At 37.1% G+C, this 13515-nt stretch overlaps 1 protein-coding gene across 4 annotated transcripts in view; it reads left to right on the forward strand.

The window, feature by feature from the left end:
* The first annotated feature begins 204 nt into the window (after positions 1-204).
* Positions 205-13515, forward strand: part of DCLK2 (doublecortin like kinase 2) — a 202192-nt gene continuing 188881 nt past the window's right edge. For all 4 annotated transcript variants that reach the window (XR_007948403.1, XR_007948404.1, XM_051966349.1 and 1 more), the window contains exon 1: positions 205-1158. Coding sequence is in view for 2 of the 4 variants with exons in the window: in XM_051966349.1 (XP_051822309.1) it covers positions 738-1158 (421 nt within the window). In the remaining 2 variants the exon portion in view is untranslated. The remainder of the gene's footprint in view (positions 1159-13515) is intronic.

A 13515-nucleotide genomic window follows, 5' to 3' on the forward strand; every position in this document is an offset into this window, starting at 1 on the left:
GCCGCGGCCCGCAGGCATCCGGGGGTGGTCTGAGGCCGTAGGGCGCCTGCCACGCCGGGTAGCCGCAAGCCACAGGGCACGGGGATTGGGAGGCTGAGCGGGCGTCCCCGGGCCGCGGTGGGGTGGGCGGGGGTGCGTGACGCGCTCGCGCGCGGACACATTGGATGCGTCTCTCCCAGGACTCCCTCCCCTCCAAAGAGTGGCGAATGAGGAAAGCGGGGTGATTAGCCAGCAGCTGTAGCTTGCAACACCCCGTGGGGCATTGTGTGTGTTTGTGTGCTTGAGTGGGCAGGGGGCGGAAAGGGCAGTGTGCCGGGGGCCAGCCTCGGAAGTTTGTAGCCTTGCTCGGAGCTGCGTCGCCCCTCCGGAGGCTGTTACAAGGGGCTCCCCAGTCAGCGGGAGTTAGAAGGCTTTGGGAAGCGTGGTGTATGCGTGTGGAAGCGTCAGGGAGACCGGGATGGAGGCGACAATGGGCACCACCAGGCACAGCTGGCACTTGTAGAGCAGGGCCGCGTCCCTGAGCCGGGCGGGCTCCCTCATTGGGCTGCAGCACCGTTTACACCTCCTCAAAGCCATCACCCAGGAGAGAGGCGTAGGTAGGATGCTGGACCTAGGTGTCCCAGAGCCTTAAGGTGCATTCAGACAGTGCTGAATCCATTTCTTTTGTGACTTAGTAGCTGAGGAGATTTGGGTGGCAGATTTTTGGTGAGAGGTTTAGGGGCTTTCCTACCATTTCAATGGCCAACACTCGGAGTATTGAGCTGGAACATTTTGAGGAGAGGGACAAAAGGCAGCGGCCAAGCTCCAGGAGAGGGGGGCCCAGTTCCTCAGGGGGCAGCAGCAGTTCAGGCCCCAAGGGGAATGGGCTCATCCCTAGCCCCGCACACAGTGCCCACTGCAGTTTCTACCGCACCCGGACCCTGCAGGCCCTCAGCTCCGAAAAGAAAGCCAAAAAGGCCCGCTTCTACCGGAATGGGGACAGGTACTTCAAAGGCTTGGTCTATGCCATCTCCAGTGATCGCTTTAGGTCCTTCGATGCCCTCCTCATGGAGCTCACCCGCTCCCTCTCAGACAATGTGAACCTGCCTCAGGGAGTCCGAACCATTTACACCATTGATGGCAGCCGGAAACTCACCAGCCTGGAGGAGCTGGTTGAAGGTAAGAACTGGCAGGTGGCAGCTCCTTGGGAGCTGTTGTGGAGCAGGTGGAACAGCAGGGAAACTTATATGGGGAATTCTCTTCCATTTGCTAACTCTGCATCTTCTTGTGTTGTGGCTCCCCTAAGGTTTTCCCATCTATTGGAGCTTCTGGTGTGTGCTCCTTTGCATACTGTGTATAAAACTTCCATGTGTTCTGTTTGAACTTATAAAAGGGGCTTAGAAACTGGGATCCAATATATGCCCTAAAGTGCTTTGTTATGCTTCAAAGATCAGCTGAAATACCACTTTTTTATTTGATACCCCGCCATTTAGATCCCACTGTTCCCCCTAAATTACTTAAGTATATTTTCTACCTGCGCACTTATACATATACATGTTCTTTCTTCCTCATAGAATGTAAGCTTCTTGAAGGCAAGGACTGTTTAATTTGGGGGTTTCTATCCTGAGTGACTAGCACAGTACCTAATACATAGTAAGAAATACAGAGTGATTGAAGTACAAACCATTACAGAGATCTCAGCAGAGATCTGTATATCCCTTATACCATTCACCCAGCAAACACTTGAGTGATTACTGTGCCAGAGCAATGCTTGGCATTTGGAAGATTAAAAACTTAGAAAAGGTACAATCCCTGGATTATCCTATAATTTATTTATAGGATCAAAGGCTGAGAACTGCTGGAGATCTTAAAGGTTTTCTAAGTGAATCCACTTGTTTGACATTTGAGGTTGGACAGCTGGGATACAGCTAGATACAGTGGGAAGAGCATTGGATTTGGAGTCAAAAGATGTGCATTCAAATTCCAGTTTCCTCTGGCTGTTATCTTTGTGATCTAGGGCAGTCTTTTAACTTCTAATCCCCACTTTTCTCATCAGCAAACTGAAAGGATTAGATCACATGTTCAAGAGGTCTTCCAGATCTAAATATATGATCTTGTGATGACAAAACTGAAGTCTAAAGAGGTTACTAACAGTGAATTGGGGCACGTGACACACAGATGACTGTAATACACAAACTCATATGATAAGCATTTTTTGTTTGACTGTTTCCTCATGTCTGATTCTTCGTGTCAGGACCCCATTTGAGGGTTTTCTTGTCAAAGATAATGAAGCGGTTTGCCTTTTTTTTCTTCAACTCATTTTACAGATGAGGAAACTGAGACAACCAGGATTACATGACTTGCTCAAGAACACATAGCTAAGGGCTGAGGCTAAATTTGAACTCTGGAAGATGAGTCTTTTTGACTCCAGGCTAGCAGTTTATCCAATGTGTTACTTACCTGCCCTAAGCATTTTAAAGAAGTATAAAAAAGTGTTATTTAAGTTAGAGGAAAATTCAAGATTTCATGAGTGAGATGGCATTTAATGTACTGTACTTGGGACATGCTTCATTTATTTGGAAGTCATCATTGTCCTTAAAACTCTCTGGTCTGTCCTTTTCAATGGAGTATCTGAATTTAGGAAAGTGTGATTTTTTTGGAATGTGATATGGGTTTTTCTGAGTAAAACTATTTTATCTGTAAGTAAGGATAAATGTCTACATAACTATCTGCAGGGGTAAAGTGGTGCAGAATTGTAAATAAAGATCATTGGAGACAGTGGCTGATGATTGTGAATGAATAACCTTTAAATTTTCAACTTTATTTCACTCAACACAGGGATCCCATGACTACATAAAAAAGGTCATTTTGTTTTAGTTGAAGAAGTTTGTTCTTTTCAGTATTTCAGGAAAAGGTGAATATAGTAAGGAAACAAGATTAGTCCTAGCCCTCAAGAACTTTACTATCTAGAAGAGAAAATAAGGTAATCTTTAAGCATGTATTACTGTATTCTTTGGGCTAGTTGAGAAGATAAAAAGACAAGTGAAAATCCACCTTCTAGGAGCTTAGCTCCCATTTTAATATGGGAGACATGAACAAATTAAAATACATATAAAATTGACACAAAGTAGTATAGAGAGGGGAACCCTAGGAGTTGGGGAATCCAGAAAAGCTTTCTGTAAAAGGTGACAGGCTGAATTTTGAAGGAAAGTAGGAATTCCAAAAGTTAACCCAAAAGTTAAAGGTTTGGAGAGAGTGCATTCTGAATTTGGGGAAGTCATTATAGAGATAAGGTGGCAAGAGTGGAATATCATGTGGAGAAATGGCAAGCAGGACAGTATATCTGGATCAATAACAGTAATAGAAATTGAAAATTCATTGTAGAGATCCACATCAGTGGTTTGAAAGATATGAGAAGGGAAAGTTTTTTTTATTCCTTTTATTTCTGGGGACTTATGGAAATTCAGGAAAACGTGAATTGATCCCTGGAGGTAAAGAAGGATTTCAGTAGGAGGAGATAGGCAAATATTCCAGGCATGGTCTACTGCATCTAAGAGAGAAAAGAATGGTGGATAATCCTGTTTACCTGGAACTGTTGTGCATGTAGTAGCGTTATAAAGTTGAAACAATGATATTGAGGAATAAGCATCTGGTTCCAGATTCATATAGAAAGATGAGCCAGAACTACATTATGTTGGTCTTTATTCCAATATGCTAACATGAAAAGAATGTTGAATTTGGAATCAAATCCGAGTTTCCCTGTTTACTACTTGGTGTATATATTGGTCAAGTCTTTCAGCATCAATTTCTTCATCTTTAAAATAACAGGATTGGATGACCCTCTGGTTCCTTAGTTTATGAATCTAAGAACCATGCACTTATGTAATTGTATATGTATTGTTCAGTCATTGTCCAGTTGTTTCCAAAATGCTTTATTGACTCCTTTTAGGGTTTTCTTGACCAAGATGCTGGAGTGGTTTGCCATTTCCTTCTCTGGCTCATTTTATAGATGAGGACACTGAGTCAAACAAGATTAAGTGTTTTGCTTAGGTTCACATTTTAGGTGACTGAGGCCAGATTTGAACTGAAGATGAGTCTTTCTGACTTCAAGCCTGACGCTCTATCCACTTTGCTGTAGTCAACTCTTGATAACATATGAGTAAGAAGAGGGCAGAAATATCCATAATCCCAAAATAAATGGTAGTGCCCCAAAGCTAATTCCTTTTTACTCATATTTCTAGAGGTCACCTTTGAAAATAGATATATCTTATCTGAGAATTCACAGCATTTCTAATATACTTAATAAAGCTATACTGAAAAGATCTGTTTCAGAAATCAGTCACTAGGCATTTATTAAGTGCTTACCATATGTCAAAATGGAATATTGTCCAACTTCACCATTTAATGAACTGTTTCACCTTCTTGAGCACTGTTACTTGATACAGGGAGATTAGCCTAAACTAAATTGTACTTCTGATTTTTTTTTTTTGAGCTGAGAGGAATCTTTTTTGTTTGCTATTTTATGTTTCCCCAATTACGTATAAAAACAATTTTCAACATAAAGTTCCAAATTCTCTCCCTCCCTCCCCAAACTCCTCATTGAGAAGGCAAGAAATTTGATAAGATTATACATATGTAATCATGCAAGACATAGTTCTATATTAGTCATATCTAAAAGAAAACATAAATCAAAATAAAAACTGAAGAAAAATAGTTTTTCTTTTTTTTTTTTTAATAAGCTTTGATCTGTAATTAGGCTCCATCAGTTCTTTAGGAATGGATAGCATTTTTCATGATAGTGCTCCAGAGGTGCCTTGGATCATTGTATTACTGAGAATAACTAAGTCATTCACAGATGATCATCTTATAATATTGATTTTATTGTGTACAATGTTCTCCGGGTTCTATTCATTTCTCTTTACAGCAGTTCATGTAAGTCCAAGTTTTTCTAAGAGCATTTAGCCAATGATTTCTTTTATTGCAATAATATTCCATCACAATTATATGCCACATATTGTTCAGCCATTCCCCTTTCATTCTCCTGTTCTGTTTGATTACTCCATATAATGGGTGTAAGGTAGTACCTCAGTACTGTTTTACTTTGCCTTTCTCTAATCAATAGTGATTTGGAGCATTTTTTTTTCACATGGCTATAGACAGCTTTGATTACTTCATTTGAAAACTGACTTCACATTTTTTATTATTTTTCAATTGGGGAATGGCTCTTATTTTTATAAATATAACTCATTTCTTTATATAGTTGAGAGGTGAAGCCTTTATCAGAGAAATTTGCTTTAAAAGTTTTTTCATAGTAACAGTATTTCCATTCTATTTCCTTACATTTGATTATTTTTCTTTTCACCCTATCCTTCCTCAAAAATATATTGCTTTTCACTATTGTTTCCCCCAATCTACCTTCCCTTCTCCAAATACAAGTCCCTCTCTTATCCCTTCCCCCCACTTTCCTGTAGGACAAGATAGATTTTTATACCCAATTGAGTGTGTATATTATTCTCCTCTGCTCCAATTCCAATGAAAGTAAGGTTCAAACATTCCCCACTACCTCTTCCATCTTTCCCTCCACTGGCTTGCTCTCTTCTTTTAGGTGAGATAATTTACTCCATTCTAGCTCTCCCTTTCCAGTTCTCTCAGTTCATTCCTTTTTCTCACCCCTTAATTTTATTTTAAAAAATATCATCCTATCATATTTAGCTCACAACTGTGCCCTCTGCTATATATATGTTACATGCTATATATTATATTACATGCAAAATTTTACAAACTTTAAAACAATATACAAATAAGAGTTATTACTAAAACTAGCAGTGCTACACTGGTTTTCCTGGGTAGATGGTTCTTTGTTATAATCCTAACTCCTTCGCACTCCAGAATATCATATATCCAGGCCCTCTGATCTTTTAATATAGAAATTACAAAATCTTGACTGTGTGTTATCTTGACTGTGGCTCCACAATATTTGAATTGTTTCTTTCTGGCTGCTTGCAGTATTTTCTCCTTAATTTTAGGAACTCTGGAATTTGATTATATTTAATTTTTTTCATTTTGGATATTCTTTCAGGAGGTGATCAGTGGATTCTTTCAATTTCTATTTTAAGTTTGGTTCTAGAAGATCAGGTCAGTTTTCCTTGGGGAAAAAAAGTTATTTGGATAATCACAAATTGGAGAGATATTGTAGTATAGTGGAAAGAAACTGTGTTGGGAAGCAAAGGAATCTGGATTTGAATCCTACTATTTCTACTGGTGTGGAATTGGAAATTCCTTTTCTACACTTCAGTTTGCTATCTGCAAAGCAAAAGGGTTAAATTATATGACATCTAAGGTCTTCTTCAGTTATAATTAGAACCTATGATTTGATTATGAATTAGCTTTTGTAGATTAAATTAATTTATTTAGTAAGTTTATAAGTCCATGTCAGGTTTTTCCTGCCATCTACATTTCCTTCCTATTTGGCTGATTTTATGCATCACTGATTTTGATGATGGAATGCATTTTAATTCTAATATTATTACAAATGCAGCAACACCAGTGGTGTAGTGCAGAGAGCTAGCCTTGAAACCAGAAGACCTGGATTCAAATCTCATCTCTGACAAATATTGGCTGTGTTATTCTGGGTCAATCCCTTAGTCCTCTGATCATTTAAGAGTACACTTTACAAAGACTGTATCTGTTTGCATTGGGAGAGGAAGTTTATACATCTGGGAGTTACCTACAGCAATGAACTCCTCAGCCTAGTTCTCACCTTCTATTATCACTAAACATAAATTTGCTACCTGAAATTTCTGTGGTGTAGAAAGACCAATGGACTGAGAGACAAAAAAAAAACCAGATTAGAATTCTGACTAAGCTATTTATAAGCTGTGTGATTTAGAGCTATATCTTTTAATTTTCTTAGCTTCAGTTTTCTTATTCATAAAATTGGGATATTATTACATGCTTTACCAGTCTTACCAGGGTGTTGTGGATCTGAGCAGTTGCTTAAGTGTTCCTGAGGTGTTCCAAAGGTGAATACAAGTCCATTAATTTTTAATTGGGCAAGCATAATATGCACATTATAAATATAGGCTCACACAAAGGATCTTAATTTCTATATCCTAGAAAGTCCCCTCCACCAAATTATAACCTTTGTTTTAGAATGATAGTTCTTAGTTAAAAGACTTGCTGAATTGCACAGCTAGTCAGTTTTAGAAGTGGGTTTTGAACTCAAGTCTTACTAAATCCCAGTCCAGCATAGCATATGTAATAATACCATGATACCTAACTTCCTTGTCCATATTTAAAGTACTCCACAGCTGCCTAGTTTGCTGATAGAGGCATCAGAGAGATTTGTTGTAGAAGAAAGGGATCTCATTTAGGAAAAAAAGGAGGCCTGAGTCTCATTCTTTGCTACTATATGGCTTTGGGAAAGTCAACACCCCCACTGTGCACCTCAGTTTCTTCATCTGTAGAGTGAAACTTCCCAAATAACCAGATATACAACATCCATTCTGATTTTCATGTTAGATATTCTAGACTCTCAGATCAGATAGCAAGTTAGAGTGTGGCAATGAGAAGAATTCTGAATCAAAAAGAATTCTTGGTTCCACTGTGATTTGAAATTTCGAGGAGGAACAGTTGAGTTAATTCATTTGAAAAGCTGTTGTCTCAAGTGTGCTGATAAAAGAGTTTGGCATTTTAGATTAAACTAGACATACTTTAGGAAAGCCAACCTCTGGTTTCTCTCCCTGGAGATTGAATGGATATGTCTCTGAACTGTCAGCATCTTCAGTTTCCATTAAAGTTGTATCATCAAACAGTGGGATGTAGTTAAAAAGAACTGAACTTGAGAGTTACAAGACCTGTTGTTGAATCTCAACTCTGCCAATTATTTCCTACCTGATCCTTGTGAAATAGGCACTCCTGAGAATAATGTGGGAAAGTGTTTTGTAAATCCTAAAATGAATATGATATTATTTTGTTGATTTGCTCTTAAGAATAATGATAAAAATTCATTTATTTGGAGGTGTGTGTGTGTGTGTGTGTAATTTGTAAGATTTTAAAATTACACTCCTAATGAGTGTAGTACTGATAGTTTTAGTAATAACTCTTATTTGTATATTGTTTTAAAGTCTGTAACATTTTGCATGTGATATAATAAAAATAAAAATTTGTATGGTGGTGTAAAGTTTGGAAAAACAATTTTGCTTATATCATTTGTGATATATAACAACTCTTTGAGATAGGTTGTTACTGTTGAGTCTTTTCAGTCATGTTCAATTCTCCACAACCCCATTTAGGTTTTTCTTGGCAGAGATCCTGGAAGTGTTTGCCATTTTCTTCTCCAGCTCTCTTTATAGATGAAGAAACTAAGGCAAATTAAGTTAAGTGACTTGCCCACAAAACTAGTAAGTATCTGAGACTTGAACTCAGGTCCTCCTAATTCTATGGCTAGCTTTATTTGCTGTACCACTAGGTACATAGGTAATATATACTAGGTATATAATAGGTAATAGCCTCATTTTACAGATAAGAACACTGAAATATTAAGTAATTTGGATGTGGTCTCATAATCACTAAATGTCAAAGAAAAGATGTGAATTTGTCACATGACTTCAAACTTCAATTGGGGACACACACACACACACACACACACACACTATATCTTCAGATGGACTTATGTGTGTGTGTATGTGTATAGCTTAAATTCCATTAGAAGACAACAGTGTCTACATACATACATATAAAATTCAGCCACTTCTGGTTTTCATCGGTACACCACTAGAATCATTCCAGGCAACACAAAAATTGGCATTTTTTAAGGCATATTCAGATCATAGACTTGTTTTAACTACAGAATATATTGTCTGTAGTGAATCATAGCTTCTTTCTCATGACTCAGAAAGTGTGATAACTGTTAGTGCTTTTGTTTGTTACCAAGCTAATTAAATGGGGTAAAGGAGACATTATTTTCTTTTTTTTCCACCTTGACCTCTCCGGTAACTAGAAGAATCTTAGGAGAATCTTTAGAAATGGAAACGTTTGTTATAAAAAGCAAAAGGTATCAATAAAAATTTTTAAGTGAACAGGAAATTCACCGGGTAATCTGTAGAAACCCGTTAAATGCATTATTTTTAAAGAAAAAGTGTCCAAGTTTTATCTGAAAACTGAAACTTTTGAAGGAATTAAAGAAAAATCTGCCTTTTGAATGTATGAATTTCATAACCAGTGTAACAGACTTAGCTCTATTATTATGCAGTGAAACTTAGAAAAGCTATTTAGCATCTACAATTTAACCACCTATTTGTGAGGTGTTGAAGTTGGATATAGTAACACTAAAAATCATTCTGCAATGTTGCTTAACTGGACACTTTATTTGACCTGATTCAGTTCTGTTTTAAACAAGAAAGAAGTTTTCTTTATCTCCCTCATTCAGTTTTGATTTGTCCTCTGCTCTGTTTCAACTGTCCCAGGAGATTTTCAGTTTGGAGGATATTGTCTTTCTTAGATGTCTGCCTGGATTTCTGTAATGAAATACAAAGTAACAACTCTGGTGACAGTAGCATGGCCTGGAACACTCAATCACCATTTCCATTGTACTTGAAAAACAAAGGCTATGTGTATGCCCCAGTTTTCTTTTTCTTTTTTTTTTTCCTCTTGACCTCTCAGGTAACTAGAAGAATCTTTTCAGGTAACTAGGAGAATCTTAGGAGAATCTTTAGAAATGGAAATCAGATGTCTAGGCTTAGTCAGTATTTACATGTTGTATTGTAAACCATCAAAAATCTTCAGTCTCACCATTTATTAGCCTGCATCTGGAAAAATGCACCTCTGGAATTGATGGAGGATCATGGGATTGGATCATTAGAGATCTAGAATTGGAAGGGACACCATAAGATCCCATTCTTTTTATCTTACAGATTTGGAAACTGAGACCTAGAGGAGTTAGTGATTTGATACATATGTTGTAGTTACACTTGTTCTAGCCACTACAATTAGATGAAAATCTTTGTGTTGTGGAAACTGTCTCACAATGATGGAGAGGGCAAACCATCACAACGTGGGTGAGTAACACCAAATTCAGGCTTCTGAGAGTTATGAAATCCTATATTGTTTCTTGAAAATGTCATTGCCAGGACAGCTTGGTGGTGTAATGGATAAAGCACCAGCCCTAAAGTCAGGAGGAGCTGATTTCAAATCTGGTCTCAGACATGTAACACTTCCTGGCTGTATGACTCTGGGAAAGTCACTTAACCCCAATTGCCTCAGCAAAAATAATAATAATTATAAAGAGAAAATGTCATTGCTTTTGGCTGCTGTAACTGAGGGCCTATAAAGTGCTCAGTTACTCTGTAAGTTTTAATTCTTCAGTGCATCTTATCTCATGGATATGAGGACTCCATCTATCCTTGTTGGTCACCACCTATCCATGTCTGCTCATCCTGTACAAGTCTTGTTTATACCAGTCAGTTAATAAATAGTCTGTGTTGCCTAGTAGACTTGCCACAGGTCAATTACAAAGAGAGTAAAAATATAATTCATTTAAATATACTGCTTTAAGGTTTATAGGTTTAGCTTTGCATTAATGTGAACTTTGGTATTATTAACTACTATCCAATGCAACAGAATTGTTTCTGGAGTTATGAGGCCTATGTTCAAATCTTAATTCTGGTGGTACCTACCTGTGTGACTTTGAGAAAGTTACTTAATCTCCAGCTTAAAGCTCTTCATTTATAAAATAAGCAGATTGGTCCAAGATTCTTTCTAGTTCTGAATCTATGAGCCCTATGTTCTCTGTAAACCTCATTTTCTTAGATTGAGGTAGACATCCCTAAACTTGAATATCTCTGTCATTTGAGTCTTGTCATTGATCTTTAATGTTGTTTTCATTTTATAAATGTTGTTTTTCCTGAGAAAAGCAGCCAGCTGCAGAATAGCTTTTGTTCCAGGACTCAAGAAATATGAGGTTTAATGACTAAAATCAATCTATCCCAACTAACCTTGTGACCTTGGAATAAGTCATTCCTCTTGCCTCAGTCTCCCCATTTGTGAAACATAAAGGAAGAGAGTTAGATTAGACAATTCCTCAAGGTTCCTTTCTTTTTTCACATGCTATAATTCTATTGAGGTTGAATTCTTGGGGTATTAATTTTTTAAGCTGAGTTTTTGGGACAAATCTGTTATCTAAGAGAGCCTTACCATATATTTCAGTAATCTGTTAAAGAGCTGTGGTTTCACAAATTGGAGCTCCTTTCTAATTTAATAGATAAAACTCCTGAAGAGATTCCTGGGGTTCAGAGATGTTGCATAGCTCATTCTTATTTTGTAGCTAGTATCAGAGGGCAGATTGGAAGTCAGAGCCTGCTTCCTATCCATCAGACTAGATTGGACAAAGATAGCAGTTTTCTGGGATACTTTATAACTAAATGGCTGCTACATAGTAAACTTTGATTAAATACTTGATGGAGTAATCAAGGACCAACCAGATCCTGAATTAAAATAAAAAAATAAAAAAAAAGGTCAAACTGTAAATTATTTGCAGGTATGACTAGGTACCTTCATTTTGTTTTGTTTTATTTTGTTTTATTTTTATTGATCCTTTTGTTTTTACATCGCATTCATTTCTGACTATATCCCTCTTTACACTACTTAATGAGGCATTTCTTATGATAAAGGAAGAAGAGCAGGGAGAAGCAGTTTAACCAAACTAACACATTAACTATATGTAATACTATTTGCAGTATTTCACATCTATAGATATTTCACATCTCATCTCTGCAGTGAGAGGAGGAAAGTACATTTTCCCAACTTTTCTTCTTTAGTAATTCCTCAAGTAAAAGTTGAGAAAAGCTAAAGTATCTTGTTAATTTGTAACAGACTTAATAGCAGAACAAAAACTTGAATTCAAATCTTTTGTCTTAGTCTATTGTTCTCTCTTGAGAATTTTATGAAATGTAAATGCTTGACTATTTTATTTTTTAAATTTTTTTATGTGAAACCATGAACTTATAATTTTAGTCTGTTGTATTTTTAAAGAATGTATTAAATGTAACATGGTCATAACAGAACTTTTCTGCTTATATCTGCTTCTGAATTTCTCTCTTCCCTCTTCATTTTTAAATGTGATTTAAAATTTTTATTTCCTTTCATTTATTTACATCATTATTGCTACCCATCAACTTCCTCATCTATGTGCCCTTCTATCCCATATCAGATCCTTTCCTTGTAACAAATATGTAGATTCAAGCAAAACATATGCATACCATTGATGGTGCCTGAAAATATGTCTTATTATTCTAAGTCTCCTAGTATATCACCTCTCTGACAACAGCTCTGTGAACAGTTGTCACAAATTGTGATTGGTCACTGCTATAATTGGAATTCTTAAGTCTTTCTAAGTTGTTTTCCTTTCCATTATTGTAAATCATTGCACGCATTGTTGTCCTCATTCTGTATATTTCATTCTACTTCACTTTATCCAACTCTTGCCAGCTTTTTCTGAATATGAATGTTTATTAGTTAGTTCTTGTGCCTGATTATCTCCTAAATGCTTAAATACTTCAAGAAATAATAATTTCCTAGTGAGCATATTCCTTTTTTTTTTAATTTTATTTTATTTAATAATAACTTTGTATTGACAGAATCCATGCCAGGGTAATTTTCTACAACATTATCCCTTGCACTCGCCTATGTTTCGTCTTTTTCCCTCCCTCCCTTCACCCCCCACCCCAGATGGCAAGCAGTCCTATATATGTTAAATATGTTGCAGTATATCCTAGATACAATACCTATTTGCAGAACCGAACAGTTCTCCTGTTGCACAGGAAGAATTGGATTCAGAAGGTAAAAATAACTTGGGAAGAAAATCAAAAATGCAAATAGTTCACATTCGTTTCCCAGTGTTCCTTCTCTGGGTGTAGCTGTCTCTCTGTCCATCATTTATCCATTGAAACTCAGTTAGGTCTCTTTGTCAGAAATCCACTTCCATCAGAATACATCCTCATACAATATCGTTGTCGAAGTGTATAATGATCTCCTGGTTCTGCTCATCTCCTAGTGAGCATATTCCTCTACTTTGGGTACTGTGGTCAAAACCTCATCATTCTATGGCTAGCTTTGATAGATGAGCCATTTTGAACTACTCAGTTCAGTTCAACAAGTGTTTTAAAAGTACCTTATATGTGTTGAGGCACTGTACTGTGTGCAGAGAATACAATGATATTTTTATTTCCATGAAAGAAATGTCTCTTCCTGACTACTGTATATTCTGGGGGTGGGGTATATAATGACAGATTTAAAAAACAAAACAAAACAAAAACCCCAAAGATAATTTGAAATGGGAGAGAACACTAACATTTGAGATTGAGAAAGGAAAGGCATGGATATGGCATCTGTACCAAGGCTTTGTTGAAGCTAAGGATATTACAAAGTGGAGCTGAAAATGAAGGCAATTTCTGAAATGGAGAAAGGAGATGGAAAGTCAAATTTGAGATGACTCAAATAGTCCAGTTTGTGTGGAATAGAAAGTGCATGGAGATGAGC

The sequence above is a fragment of the Antechinus flavipes genome, chromosome 6 (assembly GCF_016432865.1).
Source record: "Antechinus flavipes isolate AdamAnt ecotype Samford, QLD, Australia chromosome 6, AdamAnt_v2, whole genome shotgun sequence".
Taxonomy (NCBI): Eukaryota; Metazoa; Chordata; class Mammalia; order Dasyuromorphia; family Dasyuridae; genus Antechinus; species Antechinus flavipes.